The 17,504-nt window shown below is 40.7% G+C and overlaps 1 protein-coding gene, 2 long non-coding RNA genes and 3 other non-coding genes across 11 annotated transcripts; 4 read left to right on the forward strand and 2 right to left on the reverse strand.

Annotated features, from left to right (window-relative positions):
• The first annotated feature begins 36 nt into the window (after window positions 1-36).
• Window positions 37-1,830, forward strand: LOC122967076. Its single transcript, XR_006398535.1, has 5 exons — window positions 37-166; window positions 526-595; window positions 791-849; window positions 1,049-1,115; window positions 1,324-1,830. It is a non-coding gene; the product is annotated as an uncharacterized LOC122967076 (long non-coding RNA).
• LOC122967826 lies at window positions 653-723 on the forward strand. Its single transcript, XR_006398683.1, has one exon. It is a non-coding gene; the product is annotated as a small nucleolar RNA R38 (small nucleolar RNA).
• Window positions 895-969, forward strand: LOC122967827. Its single transcript, XR_006398684.1, has one exon. It is a non-coding gene; the product is annotated as a small nucleolar RNA SNORD49 (small nucleolar RNA).
• LOC122967825 lies at window positions 1,155-1,225 on the forward strand. The gene has a single exon (XR_006398682.1). It is a non-coding gene; the product is annotated as a small nucleolar RNA R38 (small nucleolar RNA).
• Window positions 1,413-11,689, reverse strand: LOC122967074 (fas-binding factor 1 homolog). 6 transcript variants are annotated; one of them, XM_044331490.1, is made up of 31 exons: window positions 11,249-11,689; window positions 11,032-11,062; window positions 10,547-10,594; window positions 10,409-10,454; window positions 10,254-10,320; window positions 10,092-10,142; window positions 9,871-10,012; window positions 9,664-9,744; window positions 8,603-8,746; window positions 8,377-8,503; window positions 7,954-8,108; window positions 7,747-7,840; window positions 7,189-7,647; window positions 7,021-7,086; window positions 6,861-6,931; window positions 6,263-6,451; window positions 6,104-6,156; window positions 5,963-6,010; window positions 5,732-5,863; window positions 5,476-5,576; window positions 5,077-5,283; window positions 4,637-4,744; window positions 4,337-4,476; window positions 4,074-4,192; window positions 3,849-3,971; window positions 3,568-3,744; window positions 3,165-3,341; window positions 2,928-3,065; window positions 2,717-2,816; window positions 2,492-2,622; window positions 1,413-1,602 (listed from the first exon to the last, which is right to left on the reverse strand). In XM_044331490.1, the coding sequence occupies exons 1-31, from the start codon at window positions 11,249-11,251 to the stop codon at window positions 1,519-1,521; spliced, it is 3,612 nt and encodes a 1,203-aa protein (XP_044187425.1). In that variant the 5' UTR covers window positions 11,252-11,689; the 3' UTR covers window positions 1,413-1,518. The 6 variants fall into 6 exon arrangements, with proteins under 6 accessions (XP_044187425.1, XP_044187424.1, XP_044187423.1 ...); XM_044331489.1 differs by having other exon boundaries at window positions 7,954-8,105; window positions 9,664-9,783; XM_044331488.1 differs by having other exon boundaries at window positions 6,104-6,153; window positions 9,664-9,783.
• Window positions 11,690-13,611: 1,922 nt separating this feature from the next.
• LOC122967492 lies at window positions 13,612-17,056 on the reverse strand. The gene is made up of 4 exons (XR_006398619.1): window positions 16,863-17,056; window positions 16,022-16,110; window positions 14,484-14,534; window positions 13,612-14,390 (listed from the first exon to the last, which is right to left on the reverse strand). It is a non-coding gene; the product is annotated as an uncharacterized LOC122967492 (long non-coding RNA).
• Window positions 17,057-17,504: the final 448 nt, after the last annotated feature.

Raw genomic sequence — 17,504 nt, forward strand, 5'->3', positions numbered from 1 at the left:
TACAACACATAAAACCGTCACCACGCGATAGTTCCTGCCTCATTCTCGTTGTACGCGTGGTGCGAGGACAACAGAGAAACTTTCAACACCAGCATGCAGTTTTCATATATGTCGATGCTTTTCTGTCTAAAAATGGAGTGCGCTGCAGATGACCCTCCATGAGCAGGTAATGATTTGATGAGTAATGAATGAGACTTGAGTGTGCAGAAGTCTGGAGGCGGTTTCATATGAATTGTGCTAGCCGGCTAGCTGTTAACTACCAAGCACGTGTGAGAAGAGCGCGTGCTGGCCAGAAAATATAAGTGTTATTGAGTAGCTAACTGATCCAGGAAAGCAGAATAACATGCATTATATTCACTGGCACGCAGCCACTTTTATTTAAGATTATAAATGTTAATTTTTATCGTGTAATGTAACAGAGGGACGGGCAGAAACGTGGCCTTCCTCTGGTCGCCAGCTAATGTCCCGAAGTGTCCGATTACACATCAAATGTATGACTTAATTTCATTTATTTTAACTTTACAGGCAGCTTTGAATGATGTTGAAGGAGGCATCTACCCCTCAAAAGGGCGAAGTTTTTCATCATGAACATCAGGTAAAAGTTACCATGAGTTTTTTTTTTTTTAAATTGTTATATTCTTCTTTATATTTGCAGTGCATATGATGATTTTGTTATCCCTGTCTGAAGAACATGTGTGGAAAGCAATGGTATCTGACCTACTGCATACTGATGTATGTATGCAGACGCATGCTGCTCCTGAACCATCACTAATGCAATGTGTTGTTACAGGTTCCCAGCTCTGTCCTACTTGGCAATGGCAGTAAGAAGTGGGAGACATTGTGAAAAAGGTTTGTACCACACTTGCTGTTTCTTGTGACCCTTGCTGCCACTGATTCAGTGACGAAAACTGCTGCATAGGAAGTGCCGTCTGATGCGATAACTGACGAGGGCAAAAGCTGGTTCTGAGAAATATCATCAAACATTTCTACCTCTGGTGTGCATGATTTGAACACTTGACGAATCCAGATGATAAATGTCTCCATACAGGTCTGATCTGATGAACGGCAAAGCAAGACTATAAGAGGACATGCTGGCAGCGAGATGACATGAACAGGTAAATGCTGCAAGATTGACACTCAAAAGTTAGTAAAAGTCAAGTCAGTGATGATACAAGTTATCCCTGTCTGAACATTTAGTGTGGAGTCATGGTAACCTGAGGCTTGACTAGAGATGCAGCATAAACAGTATTTGCTATATTTTAGAGGTTTGAAACATTGTTGTCAGAATTGTAACGCTTCCTTTTTTCTTTTTGTAACTTTCAGATGAAGTTGACGGGGAATTGAACACAACAGCAGTTTGGATTAGAACCAGATCTCTGATGGCACACAGAAATCTCAACCCAAGTTTGATGGAAAAAAAACATTTAATAAACTTGAGAAAATGCACTGTATAAAATTCAAGTATTTATCACATTAAAAATAACATGAATCCCACTGCGAGGGCCCAGCATGTCTGGGTCAGTCTGTGTTGAAAGATAATCTGTAAGATTTCTTCTTCAAATTGTCAAGGAAGATCTGCTCTTCCTGGAGGTATTCACGGTCCTGTGGGCAGGAAAAACTAGAATTACTGAGGACAGAAATGTGAACATTTTGGAATGTTTAAGGAAATTTCCAGAACAAATTTATGAAATGAAACTCCTGGCAGAAGCTGTAAGTGTGCATGTGTTGAAAAGCTGATAGTGTAATTGTGGATGAGTCACATTACATTACTGGAATTGTAACCTGTTTTCAATTTCACATTTACAATAAAGCCTTTACTGTAACAACCTACATGTGTTTATTGAATGTTTTTTTTGGATGGGGGCATTTAATGCATCTAGTACAGTAACAAAGATTTGCTACCAAACCTGAAAGTAGATTAAACTGTGATGTGGCATGTGTCTTAACCAGTGGGCTACAGGGGCACAGTCACCTCAAACAACCATCTCTTGTGCAGCTAAATATGTCTGTGGTGCAACATGTCACAATGGCTTCATCTTGGTTTGAAATGGTGTACTGTGTAAGACTCAAGTTTTCACCAGCAAAGCTGATTAGTCATTATTTAAATATTTGAAACGAACTGGGGCTGACGGTTGCCAAACGCAGTTCTTGAATGACTGCTAGCTATTGGTCTGTTTATGTACTATTTATTTGGATATATGTAATCGCTGCTACATCTAAGATAGCTTAATGTATCTAAAGCATTTGTAAAAGTGCTATCTGTCTAATATTTGTAAATTCTCTCTTAAAGCAAACAGCTTTTTGAAAGTTCCTCATCTACAATGATAGTGAACCAATGAAAATGAATATATGGCTACTGTTTGGGAACATAGGTGTCAAAACATTTTAAAACAAGTGATACTTGTGTGTTGAAATTGCTGTCACTAGTATTTATAAGGTGACTTTGAGGCTTTGTAACATCCTCAGCAAAGAGTGAGACTTCGCTGTTTACCTTGTCTGCAGTGTACTTCCACAGAGCCAGACTCGCCTGAAGCGCCATGGACTGAGAGTTGGAAGACAAATTGGGAGGGGGAACATTCAGGGTCGATGCCAGCTCAGGGTTTGGCATCAATGAGCCTGTGTCTACAGATAAACATAACAAAACACTGTTAAATTTTGCATATTGAATGGTTTTATTTTTACCTGATATGAGAAACTAGTCATGAGTTTACGTCACCTGGTAAAACAGGTGGAATAATTTGTGGTAAAGAGGTGATGGGAGGGTCCTGTCTCAGCCTCTCAGTCTCCTTTTGCAGATGACTTAACCGCATTCGCTCCTGTAACAAAAAGTGTTTAGGTGCTACCAGACAGTTAACATGTCTGTGCTGTTCATATTTTGTAGTTTTGTAATATAGAAGCACAATCTGAAGAGTAACTGACTAACACACCTGAAGGATTCGTTGCTCTTGCTGCCTCATCCGCTCTGTTTGGGAATGGATATTTCTGAGTCTTGCCTCGTGCTCAGCCTCCACACGTTTAGCCTCCTGCAAGGCTCGCTCTCCCTCCTCATACTTCTCTGCAGCGAGCTGCAAAGAACATGTGCCAAGTATGTTAAATACTGTATACTCCACAAGTGCATTAGAGTCCTACTACAATACATATAGGTCAGTGTGAGGCTAATTTACCTTGCTGAAGGCCTCCACCTCCTGGGCACGTGTTTTGAGTCTCACAGCGGTGCTGCTTATTCTGTCTTTGTCCCTGTCCACTTCCTCTCTTAGTCTTTCCACAGTCTCTCTCTCCTGTGCCACAGCCATCTCCTTCTGTTTCAGCTCTCCAGTGCGAAGCTTCAGGTCAGCTTGTTCCTACAACATAAACAGAAAAAAAACAGTCAGTCCTGAATACTTGGGATACTTGAGAAAAGAGAAAAGAGAAAAGAGCTGACAAAAAGTTTTGGGGATCCTGTAAATCATAGTGAGAAAAACTAAATTTACTTCAGAAATATATCCGCTATATTTAGTGATGTAAACATTATCCTGTCAAGATTGTCAAAACCAGTTGCAGCAAGCACGTCTCTACTGTAAAGCTCACCTGTGCCAGACTGATGATGGAGCCCTCTCTCTTCTCCAAGAGACTGCTGACCTCACGTTCAGCCCTCTCATGCCTCTGCTTCTCCTGGGCGTGGAAGCGGGCCCACTCTGCTGCCAGCTTCCTCCTCTCCTCTGCACAAATTTGCATCACTGACTTCTGCTCCTCCAGTAATGCGCTCTGATGGAAACAGAGAGAGACAGGCAGGGAGAGGTGAGGAGGAGACGCATAGAATCAAGATATAGCTTATGTCTACTATCTAAACTGATAAATGTCAGCCTCACCTTGGCTCTCTCCAGCTCCTCTCTCTCCATGTTGATCTGCATACTGAGGGAACGCCGCTCTTCTTCCAGGCCTCTTTGGGACGACTCTGCCTTGGCCTGCTCTGCAGTCATCTTCCAGCGCTCCTGAAGCATATAAAAACTTGTTCATGTATACATTTGTGCAATACTGCCGTTTCTAAGCAACTGCAGGTAGCCTAAAAATAGTCTGTGTCATTGATTTCTGACCTTCTCAAGCTGTCTCTGCTGCTCATTGAGCTGCGTGTCCATCCTGGAAATGATTTCCTTGAGGTAAGCTCTCTCCTCAGCCATGGCTTTCTGCTGCTGGGCCAGACGGTCCTGCATTACTGAAACGTACATTTAGAGAATGACCTTAACCCACTTGCAATGTGATACAACTATGCTCTCAGACTACTTGTATCTTGACCTATTTGTACATCCTGTTAATTATGTAAGTGTGTGTGTATGTGGAGGGGTTGTGTATGAAGTACTTCGAAGCTGCTCATCTCTGTGCCGTGCCCCCTGCTCCAGGCCATGGGTTGTGTGTTCATGTGTGCTCTCCACTCGAGAAGAGAGCTCTCCCAGCCGAGAGGAGAACTGCTCCATCTGCTCAATCATCACTGTAAGAGACCTGGACAAAGACTGATTGTTAAAGATCTGCTTTGATAAGAAAAATGAACAATAAAAAAAGAGCAATTCCGGGTTCACTTTCAAAGTAGACTAAAGAATATTTTGCTGTAGTTTTTTTTAGTTTTAAAGGGGAGTGACATTGTCCTCTGATATTAACTTGCCTGGTCTGAGATGTCGCACTTGTAACTGCATCGATCTCTTCGTCTTTTAACCTCTTCAGTCTCTGGACCTGGTCCTCATGGTCTTTCTTCATCTCCAAGATGGATTTCCTTAATGGCAAAGGAGCAAATATACAACAAATATATGATAAACCTTTGAGGTCATTTATTTATCATAGAATGTATTAAACTCATTCTGTTCATCATGTTCAAAGAGGCAGATTTAATGAGACATTTTACATTTACATTTTACTTGATGTTTTGATCAGTAAATTACAAAGAAAATGTCATAATACAGTAAAGTATTTTCTTTATCTATTGAAATATTATTTTTCTCATGACCCATGTAACACCTCCATTGGTTTTACTCATTAAGTATATCACTAAATCACAGTGAGAATGAGCTACAGCATAGCAAATACAGAATTTAAAGACAGATTTACCTCTGAAGGTCTCTGAGCCTCTCCACCTCACGGTCTCTGTCTTGCTGGGCCTGGGCCAGTTTCCGCTGGTACTGAGCCTGCAGCTCTGAGCGCTCCTGCTCAGCCGATCGTGTTACTGTGGCCAGGCGTTCCATTAGGTCTTCACACTCCTGCCGAGCTCGTGTCTCCCTCTGGGCTGCCGATTCCTCGAGCAGCTTCACGCGCGCCCTGAGTATGCACAGAAATACTCGCATGTTAAGCATACAGACACACATAAGCTGCTTGAAGTGCAGGGAATTATGCATAATGCATGTTAAGCGTGCACGGGTGCTGCACATTTTGCACACACACACACACACACACACACGGTGTATTATAATTTTTCAGAGTGAAGTCTGGCAAGCTCTGGGAATAAACTACTTGTGTGCGTTCTCCATGAGTTCCATATCCTGTTTATGTCGCTGCTGGACACTCTCTAGCAACATTTGGCTTTGGTCTCGCTCCAGCTGCAGGGTCTTCACCTGGACAATAACACATAGCAGTTTCAGGCTAGGAAAATTCACGGATGTAACAAAGAAAGGGAAGATGAGGCAGCAGTGAAGTGAAGTGAAATACAGCAGACACACAGTACATATAGTTATGTTTTCCTCTCATCATAGCAACAGCATTCATGTACCTGTCCCTCCAGCTGGATGATGCGAGCCTGCAAAGCGTGATGATCTCCAGGTTGCTGCTCTCTCTCCTTGAGTCTCTGCAGGGCACCCGTGTCCACAACACCCCCGAGACCCAGCAACTGAGACTGCATCATCTTTAGGAGGAGAGCAGCCAAGTGGAGAACAAACCAGGTGATACATGTGTTCTTACATCTTTAAATAAATCTGCAAGCAGAGGTAAGTAAGTTAGTTACCTGCTGTTGTAGTAACAGCTGCTGCAGACTGTCTGTTGTAAATGTCACCTGTTCAGATATGAAGATATGGAAGGGATTAAAAAAAAAAAAAAGGCTTATTATAGCTTCTTCCGATTAATAATTTCAGGAAAACAACAATACCTGTTGTTGGACAGCTGTTTGTGTGTTTTGCGTTTGGTTTTGCGGTGGAACTGCTGGAAAGAAAGCAAACAATCATACCGCTCACATTGGATACCAAAGCATTGGTGAAAAAATGCTGCTGTATCTAAAATTTCTTCATATTTCCCTAAGAGTACCTACACCCCATTGAGCCAGGCAGTACAGTAGATGTAAGGTTGGAAAATGTCAACGGTTGTGAGGTTTCATCCACAACGTGCTTGGGTCCTCCTCGTACCCTGGATTCTTTATTGGATGGGAAGTGGTGGGGCTGGTGGTGGCTAATGCTAGCAGCAGCGACTGATAAGGGGCCAGTGACTTGAGGAGGATAATCTGAAGGATGAGACGGACTAAAAGTGTGTCTGAAGTCTACTTTAGCAAGGAGAGTGGTCGGTGGGGAGGATGTTAAGGTGGGAGGGAGGTGATGCTCATCGGTGGGTGTATGCTCGGTAACTACAGATAGGGATTGTGGTGGAGTTGAAGGGTAAGTGGGAATTATATCTGTATGAGAGGGGTAGATTCAGTAGAATGTGAGTTAATGATTTGCTGAGATTATGAGCATGACGTGATACAAGATGAATGAAGTATTAGTGTGGTTTGTAAGAGAGGAAGGCTTGTAGGTGTGCAGAGGGACACGTCTGTAAAAAATACGACTGTAATGCATTTTGTATTCATCCTATTAGCATAAAATGTAACTGAAGAGTAGTTATTTAGATGAATCGCTGTGCGACTGAGTGAATACCTTGTTTGGTCCTCTCATCTCTGACAGGGGTGGAGTGAGCAGCGGGGCTGGGCTGTCCAAGAAAAGTGTTGCTGCACAACATAAAACAAGAATGAAAAAAACAGGAAATCATCAAAGCCCATGTATTGTCACTTGCGTTGAATTCACATGGAAATCCTACCCAGTTTCCTTGACGGATGCAAGAGTGTCGTCTCTGCTTCTAGGAGCTTGTGAAGTGCTCTGCTTACTGAAAACAAGAGCAGGTAAGAATTTAATACTGAGGAACAAGAGTGGATTCTATCATTGTATAAGTTATTGCCTTTGCTGTTGTGCGTGCTTTCCACAGTACCTAACAAATGACTCCAGATCCACTTCTTCCCCCAGTCCTAGAAAGTCTTCCTGCTTGGAGCTTTTTGCCTCAGAGTTTGAAACTGATTGAGTCTTCTTCCTGCTCAGTGCTCCTGCTAACCAGTCGTCCTCCTCCTCTTCTGTCTTCCGGCTTTTAGAGACCTCTGGCTTTGTTTGTTTGGTGATGTTTTCAGTTGGAGCTGAGGTGTCAGCTGACAATTTTGCAGCAGATGCGGCATGACCACCTGTCAGTGACGACTTTCTCTCTAACAAAGGAGAGGATGGAACCTTTGGAGACTCTGTGGAAGTCTTTTTCTCTTTGGCGTCATCTTCTACATAGTCGTCGTTTGTCTTGAGGCCTAGCCAGTCTGCTGAGTTGCGGGATCGAGCGGAGGTGGGGGCGGCGGTGGGTTTTGGTTTCTTCTCTGGGGTGGAGGCACTGACATCTTCTGTAGAAAATCTGATGATACAAAAAAATGTCATGCACCTATTTTGTGCAGTTTATCTTGGCAGGCAAAAAAGCCTACTGTAACACACACAAGTTGGACTTCACACACACCTGACAGACTGTCTGCGGGACTGGCGCCCTTCAGGAGTGGATCCCAATGTGGGCTGATAAGACCCAAATGTGAGGTCGTCTTCTAAAAGTGTCTCTGATAAATTGTAAAAAAAAAAAGAAGACGAAATTGGCTTCAATTATTTCTTTCTTTTAAAAACAGTGCTTGCTCATAGCTGTGCTAAGCAGGAGACAGTGGTGCTCTATTACCTTTCACATTGGAGGTCTTCTCCTGTTGCTGCTTGTCTTGAGACTGAGGCTGGTCCTTCCTCTCACCTGTGGGTGGTCGCTCCAGAAGACGAGGTGAAGTCAAACTCTCCAGAATCTCATCTAGCCGAGTACGAGCTCTCTGAGGCGGCTCGCTTCTGAGATCAAACATAACAACATGATATACTGTATGTCACGTTAAGATACAAAACTTTGCCATCTTTGAAAGAACAAGGTAAGTGAAAGCAAAGCAGAGATGTTTTGTAAAAACACTGTCTCGGCAAATCGCATGTGAACAATCAGGATGAGATTCTGAGCAAAGTTTGGCTTTTAGCTGCACTAAAGCAGTAATTATTTATTATTTCAGCACTATAAATAAGGGCCACAATAAGAGTGAGACGGTGAGAGTAAAAACAAATCTGTTACCTTTCCCTGTTGGGCCAAAGCGCAGTTTCTTTTTTCTTGTTTTTATCACTGTCAAATCCGAGTGCATCCATTATGTCGTCCTTATCGTCCTCAAATGTAAGATCACCTCGTTTTTTTGCTGCATTAGCTGATGAAAAAAACACACATACACACACACATATATAGTACCTCAGTGTGTGGTGATTACATGGAAAAATGGAAAGTAAAGGAAAATTTTACAGCTCACTTGTTTCACTCTTTAGGATAGGAGATGCTGAAGGAGATGGCACAGATTTTTCGGGTTTGGTTGGCTGCACGCTAGCTTTAGATTCTGGTTTGGTTTCATCTGGAAGCAAGTCATCAAGCAGGTCATCCAGAGGGTCGTCTAGATCTGCAGAGGAAATTAGATTATTTACTGTTTTCATACTGTGTTTGGCTAACAGGCTGTAAGGCTGTAAGTTTATGGCTAGACTTATATTACTTACTATAAATACTTAGGATTATTCTGATATCACATACAAAAAACACATACATGTTCAAATATATCTAAATTACATTACATATTGTGCTGCCAGTTTATTAGGCCTGCACAATTTATACCACGCCAATGAAATAACATTGCTACATCCTATTGTGTGAAGCTCTTTGTGGTCCATTTGATATTAGAAAGATGTTAACTTAAATCTATGGCAAGTTTTGAGGCTCAGATTAGTGGCTGTGATGTATTAGATTGCATTTATTAGGAGGTGTTTCTTATATTCTGTCACCTTCCTGTACTTCATGTAAATAGGGTGGACAAAATATCAGAAATACCTTTTTTATTGTAAGCTTCACAAATATAGGATTTATTGCAAAGCTGTTGTATTGGATTGTAATAGATTGTACAGGTGTACTTAAGAAACTGTAACTCAAGTGAGTAACTCAGAGAACAGTACACGTTAATACATTGTCTGGATAATTATTTTTGGGTGTTGGCTTTTTATTGGCTGTGTGTTGGCTTTCTTAAAAGCTGAAGCTAAAAAAAGCACAATATTAGCTCTGCTATTTAATTATTCACAACAGTAGTATTTCAACAAAGTCAATCAACCATCAGATTTGTAAAGTTGAGTGTCACTTTTTAATGTACCAATGCACCTTTAGCGTAAGGTGTCTGACCAAGACCTTCATCATCATCAAAACCGCTGTCTGAATTCATGCAGCAATTTGAGATAAACAGAGCAGAGTTATCAGTAAACACACAGGGTTTTTCTCTCAGGAGTCACATGAAGCGTGGTCTCAGAGGTGGATGGAAACAAGAAGCTCACTCACCAGAGAAGGTGAACTTCTTGTAGTTGCGTGCTGTGGACGAAGGTGCAGAGTTTGGTTTCTTCCCTCTTTTGGTGGATTCATCTGAGTGAAGTGGGGGAGACACAACTCTCTCTTTGATTGCTGTTATCAATGTAAAGTTCAGTCAGTTATAAGGTGAGGCTAATAATGAGAAAATAATTAATGCAAAAACACTCTGTACTGACTTACCTGCTCCCTCTGGTTTTACATTACTCTCTAATGCAGCAGAGTCTTTCTTTGACCCTTCGTTAACGGGCGGCTTTGTTTGTGCGGGAGCTGAACTTGGTTTTTTCTTTGATGCAAAAAGGTCAGCCTCCATATCATCCATGTCCTGTACAAGGATAGATAGACATGAAAACACAACAAAACAGAGCTTTGTCTCTGCTTTTCCACATTTTATAATAACCAACCTTCATGTTCTTCAGTATGTCATCAGGATCTGCTGCTGAGACATCGGAGTCCTTGGACAAAAATAAAAAAAAACATAATAACGAGGAGACAACAAAATCATTCTAAAATAAAAGAGACTGTAAAAGTATATATTCATCTATGTTTCACATCTGTCTACATACCTCAGCTTCCCCATCAGCCTTTACCTCCTCCGCTAGCATACTGAAGATGTTATCAGTGGCAGATGAGCTGGAGAAGAAAAAAATAAATGCTATTTGCTATCAGGAGTGAAAACTGATCATTTATAGTGTGTAGCTCTTTCATTTTTCCAACTTACCGATTTGCTGATCCACCACGGGTTGATTTCCCCAACACCGGGTGTTCTGATGAGTAAATTATTAAGAGAAAATATCAAAATACATGAATCTTTTACAGTGATAATACCAGACAAAACCGCAGAACTGGGCTCACTTACTTTTATCATCAAATAAGCTGTCAAGCAAATCATCATCTCCGAAGGAACCTTTGGGAAAACCAAGGGGGAGGGGATACGCTTTTACACAAGCTTGGAACTCTTTTAGTTATTACACTTAAGCATACCTTGTCTTTTGTGTGTATATGCTGAATTTTGATTATATAAGCTGACAGCTCTGACATGTCTGGATTGTATACTGTATCCTGTATGACTAACGATACTTATACCATTGCTATTATGTAGTCCTTGGTTCTATTTCTACACCAAAATTCTACTCCTGCAGTCTCCTTTCTGCTCTGTACATTCAGCTATACTGCATGCCTCTCTGACCTGGAAGGATAGATGGTGTCATATGCTGTACAGATTGTGAAGCCCTCTGAGACAAAGCTGTGTTTTATTTGGGCTACATATATAAACTATACAAACTCCTGCAGAGATATAATGATACAGTAGTGTAGCATTCATACAACATTGGAGGAACTTACTTTTGGATGCTTTTCCCTTCGGCTTTGTAGCCTGTAAATATCGATGAAATAAGTTATTTTACAGTTGGGATAGATTAACCTGGTCAGTGTAACCCGAAGCAAATATCACTGTATACTTACAAAAAGAGATTGAAACTTGCATTTATATTTTTTAAAAATCCTGTTAACACCGATAAACATTAAAATGTTGATAATGGCAGCAGTCTGACTGACTCACCATGTTGAATCTCTGCTGGTAGCCGCCGGTTAGTTAAATCTGATTAGGCGTCTCCCGTCTCCATTGGTAACCATTCTGTTACACCGGCGAGCTTTCATGTTAAGGACTCAATACTGTGGTTAGTCATTATCTCTATAACATGCTTATCATGCTTTAACACAGTTGTGTTTAGTATCGACGTTTATCATTTAAAAATTGGCCAGTTGACCTGAAGTAACGTTAAAATGAATCAGCGCCGCTACACATCTGATACAAACAGATACGGTTGTTTATTAGCCGTATTGCGCACATAAGCTAATTCATTCCTGTAATACAAACTTTATGATTGGCAATATAAAGTTTTTTTCCCTTAAAGCTAAACATTAACCTCAAGCTTCAATGTTTGATTTACTGCAGCAATAGCATAACCGTACCAACCCCGAACCGGCGCGAGACGTATGTTTCCTGTTTACACTTCTCAAAGCATTATGGGTAGTGAAGTTTTCTTCACAATCTGTACAGCAATACAACGTCCCCTGTCCTTGGACCCTCAATTCGAAAAAAAAGCCCTTTTAATGGGGAAAAAATGGAAGAAACCTCACGAAGAACAACAGAGGAGGGATCTCTCTCCCAGAACAGACAGAAATGCATAAAGAAAGACAAATTACAGAAATACAGCAAAGAAAACAGGATGATGAGATTATAATGGATTTATAATGTATATAAAGAATGTGATGAAGAGGACACTGAGCAACTTCCAGGTGCCACCAGAACAGAATAAGACCTGAGCCATGCGATCTCCATCAACATGGAGACCTTGGAGGAGGACAGACTTATATCACACCATTCACACACACGGTGGAAGAGACAAGAAAAGACATTATTCACAGAGGAGAGAGAAAAGGGTAAAGACATAATTCAGAGAGAGAGAGGCATGAGGTGAGGCTGAACTCCTGCAGGATTGAGAACCAGATCCAAAACCTCAGGAAATGGCACCAACAACCAGGGAAGCAGAGTGGTTCCAGGATGGGTGCTGGTCCAGCAAAGAGATGCCTGAGAGAAAAGAGAGGACAGGAGGAGAAAAAGAGGAGAGCGGGAAAAAACAGAGAGGGGCACGCTCATGTGCTAGTAGAACAAACAGGAGGTTAGAGAGATGATATGGTTATCGGAACAGTTGCAATAATCAATAATGTTGTTGGCAGAACAGCGCTTAGTAAATTCATTAAGACAGAAACCGATCTGCCGTACAGTAGAAGGTAATGAACCAATCAATTAAAAGCAACTAATTGTAGGTTAAGGAAAAAGGATGAGTTTTAATAAGTATGATATCATAAGTAGAAACTTTGACCTGCTGGTGGCACCAGAGGAAATATCAAGTTATCCTCTGGGGACCATGAACATCTGTAGGCTACAAAATTTCATGGCAATCCATCTAATTGTTGTTGAGATATTTCAGTCTGGACCAAAGTGGTGGACCAACTGACAGACCAACATGGCTAAAAATATCTACAAAAAATGTGTATGTTTGGGGGTATAAATTGTGAAGTTGCCTGTTTTTGACAGCTTCACCTGCTTGCTTATTTTGTGAAATCTACCAAACTAGTTTACCACCAGGTGGCATCAGAGCTTAGAAAATGAGTCAAAGCAAATCAGTTACAGCAAAACTGAAGAGCTGAATAATTTATCATCTGTAGCCTATATTTAATTCAGTGAGGTCTCGGTCTGATGTTGCACCCTTAATCAGCACAATGATAACTAGGCGAATCACCCTCCAGTGAGCACATTGCTCAAAGTTAGACTTAATGACACCATTCCTCATGAGGCTTCAGCCCTCCTGTGCTCCTGCAACACCATCACCTCATAATAGGCTTTTCAAGTATTTCAGAGTTGGAATCAGACAGACATGCCATTTCTTTTTTTCCATTCATCATATTATGGTGAACAAACGTCTTTATGTTAAAGCGAAATACACTGTATTTCATGTTTGAGGAAATAAGTCCTCCTCTGTCAAACCATATTTGTGCAGACAGCATTTCAACTCTACGATTATCTTGACAGATTAAAAACAACAACATAAAAATGTCTTGAACTATATCTGCTCTGTTCTGTAAATGTACATGCAAGTGATGATATGTAGTAAATTATTTTGTAATGTATGCCATGGGATCATCTTTTGAACTGTGATGACTGAGTGTTCGCTGTTCCATGCCCTTTATCAATATTCAGGAATTTTGTGTGTGTGCACAGAAAATCTAAAAGCAGGAAAGTCATCTCTTTATTTGATCAAAGGCAGAAATTGCTCAAATTGTTAACTTTGAATGTTTATAGAGATCAAAATTGATTGTAAAACAAAAGTTCAGATGGAAACACATGACTCATATCAACAGAAATCAGCACAGCAACGTCACTGACAAGCTCAGGCTCAGACAGAATCTATTATACTTTAAAAGAGTACTCAACAGAACAGAAATGCATGTCATTTCTTTATTTAGTCAGTGGGCTTCCCCTGTCAGGACAAAGGAATTCATAGGAGGAGCCCTACCTGCCATATACAGTACAGTAAAACGCTTGCCTTTAGCCCCTATTTCAGAAGAATTCAGGTCACTTATGAGATGATATGAGCAGCTACTCTTTAAGAAACATCCAGTCAAAAATCACTCTGTCCTTATACATGCATTAAACACAAATTATTATATTTTGCTAAAAGCAAGCAAAACAGTGAAATCAAAGAAATTATTGTGTATGTTTTTTTTTATTTATATGGAGGCACAGAACATGTCTTATTACTTAAAACCTTCATTGTATATCTTACTTCAAAGTGAAACTTTGGTTCTCATTCAGACAATAACGATATTGTAAATCCAGCTGTCATGATGAAAACATTTGTCAGGTTCATCTTCCAAGCTGCAATTTACCCAGAGTTCACTCAGATACTGTTTCCTTTTGCAGTAATGAGAGCATCTGTGGGACAGATGAAAACAGGCCTCATTGTTTCTGTAGCCCACTTTTTTTTTATACATATATATATCTCCTGGTGGGAGTCTTGGAGAGAGCTGTCAAGTGCAGATGAATCAGAATCAGATCAATGAAAGAAAACAACACAAGATGACAGGAAATCTCTCCTGTAGTATCCGGGGGAAAACAGTCTTGATAGCAGAGGCCACTTAAAAAAAGAACACACAACAAATACACGTTATCAGGGACGTTTGGTTTATTTTCTGGTGTATTCTACAATATAACAAATGACAGAACTCACCTCATGCACACCAGACTTGAGATTATGGCCCATTCTGGTCTTAGTTCACATCTATAGGGGAGAAGAAGCACATAGGAAGTGAAAGCTGAGGTGCAAAGTCATGAATGATTCAGGAAAATAATCATTTATAAACAAATAAACCACCCTGACCCAACTGAATACTCTTGCCTCCATAAAACAGAGTTAAAGAAGATAACACATCAAATGCCAATGACCTGCATGAAACCTCTGTGCGGTGGTTACTGCAGGTACAATGGTCAGTGAGTTTATTGCTTCATATTAAGGTTCCTAACAGCTTCGTTAAATGGTGTGGTTGTGGGGAGGTAATGTATTTATAATAACCCTCCAAAGAGATGATGGATTGTTGTTCTGCCTCTGAATCATTTAGTGTTAACAGTGTGGCAGTCAGTGCTTAAAAGCTAAATGTGGGGCAGGCATCTTAGCTCTTTATGCATCTGTGCCTCTGTAACATGCTCCACTGCTCCACTTTCTCCCCTTGTCTGGAGCCCCTTCTGCAACCCCCCTCTAACACAAGTACACTCAACACACACACACAACTGTCAATTTCTCTTTGTCTATCTGGATGTTTTCCTGTGTCTTTCCAGTGCTTTTCTCCCACTGCAATTCTCAGCTTTGGTGTGTTGGCTTTGGCTTTCAGTCTTTGGTAATGTTTATAGGCAGTATTTTTTATGACTTATTTCAGCTTTTTACAATCTATTTTTATATGCTATTGCTTTCCTATGTATGTGCATTTCTAGTTTTGGATTAGTTAAACAACTGCTGTTATTAATTTTAGCATTGGCACAAATTGTTGCTGAAATACTGCCAAACACAGTGCTAGCACAGTATATGTTTTGTTCAAGATGAAGTGTCATATAGTTTAATATTCTCAAAGGGGCACTCCACCTATTTTTCACCTATTTTTTGTGAAAACAAATCCATAATGTCTTCTGTGGCTCTGGAGGGGCTTTGTCCCTTCAGGTTCATCTTACCTCAGCCCAGTATTGATGTTGGACAATTCATGACTTACGTCCAATGCCAACGTTCAGTGCCGATGCAGAAAGAATTGTGCCCTTTATATACAGTATATCTGGGAGGTGGATGGGTGTGTAGTGCGTCAGATTGTAATGTAGATCAAAGTTTGTGTCCCACAATTAACCTGCAATTAATGTTTGCTTTTTATCAACCACTTTTCCTAACATTAAAATGTTTTAGTTGCCTAACTCAAACCTTACATTAGCCATACTTTATTTGCTCTGACTGCAATCTTTCCTTATCCCTAATCATACCATAGTTGCCATGTGGAGATACTGTAGAAAACTAGAATTTAAAAAATGTTGGCATTGGATTTAAAAAAAACAAAAACAAAATTGGAGACCTGGAGACTACACATTTATAAAAGAAAAAGCTTCAGGACATCAAAGAAGCTTGACCTCTGCTGATTAGAAGTGCAATACTAAATCACTTGAGTATCCTTTTAAGGCCTCTGTGGCTCTACAGTGCATAGCTCGATTGTTTCACTGTTTGTTTTTCCTTACCCCGTGATGCTCACTGTTGTCATTTTTGGATTTCTGCTGCTCCATTGCTCTTCTTGTATGGCACCTCTTTCTCAGCAGTCTCTTCCTGCCTTTGAGGGGTTGTAAAGAACATATTACTCATTATTATATGCAACACCTTTATCCTCACGCTCCCTTTTTTAACATTCAATTAAATACGTAGATATCTGGAAACAGTTTAGTAAAGGATGTGAACTCTCACTGCTGTTTGTTAAGTGAAATAATTGTGTGAGTTAGTTGTTGCTATGCTCCATGGTGCTGTAGCCACGTGCCGTTGTTTGCCATTGCTCTGTGAGTGGCTAAGCAGGGCCGGGGGGGCCTGAGAAGATTGCACTTTGAGTCAATTAGTGGCCATGAACTGAAAAGCTCTGATGCTTTCCCCTCCATTCATCTCTCCATTAAAAAACGAGAATACACTGTTGTTATGTATCAAGCCACTTGATCCACACACTGTTGCTCAAGGCAAACTCTAAAATAATCACTGGGGTGGTTTCAAATCAATGATGCAGATAAGTCTCTCCCTACCTCCCTCACTCTGTCTCTCCCACACATGAAACAAGTATGCTCTTTCCATGTGTGTGTGTTCACATTTGAAGCATGACTGAAAGTATTTTATGTGATTTATGAAGTAAAAAAAAAAAGAGCAAACATTGGAAAATCTAGTTTCCCACGACTGGAGAAGTATTAATAAACACATAGTCTCAACAAAAAGTAGAAAGATCTCATTTCAGTTTCATCGTGCATAACAGAGATAGACTTTCTACTCATGAGTGGTTGCAAGAAATCCAAAATCAAAAGGCAAAATCCAAAAATCAGTACTCACGGTTCAATTTTGTTGGAGAATCTCTGCCACAGGATGAGAGCGATGGTGGTGAGGACCGCCATAGTGGTACACATGGTCCTATTCCAAGGGTCTCCTGCCTTGGGACTGCTGGTGGTTAGAGAACCGAGACTTCTGCTCCCATTGGAAAGGTTTGAATGGGAAAGGCAAATTTTGTGGTGCAACAATCAGACTATTCCTGTCTTTCCTCTTGGCTCTCATGATTGGGGAGATTAACTCAGAGGATTAGCCAGGATCAAGGAGGGGGGTAGATCTTGCTGGCAGGACTAGGAGGTAAACAGAGCATGCTGTTTGTTTCTATTCTGAAAACAAGCATCATGTCGTCAACACAGCAGACCAAACCGACCTTGATATATTTTGTGGTTTTTGTTAAGAAAAGGCAGAATCGCGTTAAAATTGGGTTTAAGTGTCACTTTGCGGCACAACAGCAAGGGTTTACAGTAAGGATTAACACACACAAGTCAATTCAAATTACTGTACATCTAGACAATAGTAATTCTCTGTCGTTGTGCTCAAACTTACTTAACGAAATGTTGGATCATTGTTCTAGACACCATGGGGCGGCTGCTAAATATACCAGGCCCTCTAATGACATCCCTGCAGGCCAAGTGCAGTGTTCCTACA

This window comes from Thunnus albacares, chromosome 17, assembly GCF_914725855.1.
Source record: "Thunnus albacares chromosome 17, fThuAlb1.1, whole genome shotgun sequence".
Taxonomy (NCBI): Eukaryota; Metazoa; Chordata; class Actinopteri; order Scombriformes; family Scombridae; genus Thunnus; species Thunnus albacares.

Coding starts and splice junctions, on each gene's coding strand:
- LOC122967074 (XM_044331487.1), bottom strand. Junction 4,745..5,076: donor AGGCTCAGAGACCTTCAGAG/GTAAATCTGTCT, acceptor TTTGCCATTAAG/GAAATCCATCTTGGAGATGA. Junction 2,817..2,927: donor AAGAGCAACGAATCCTTCAG/GTGTGTTAGTCA, acceptor TTTTTGTTACAG/GAGCGAATGCGGTTAAGTCA.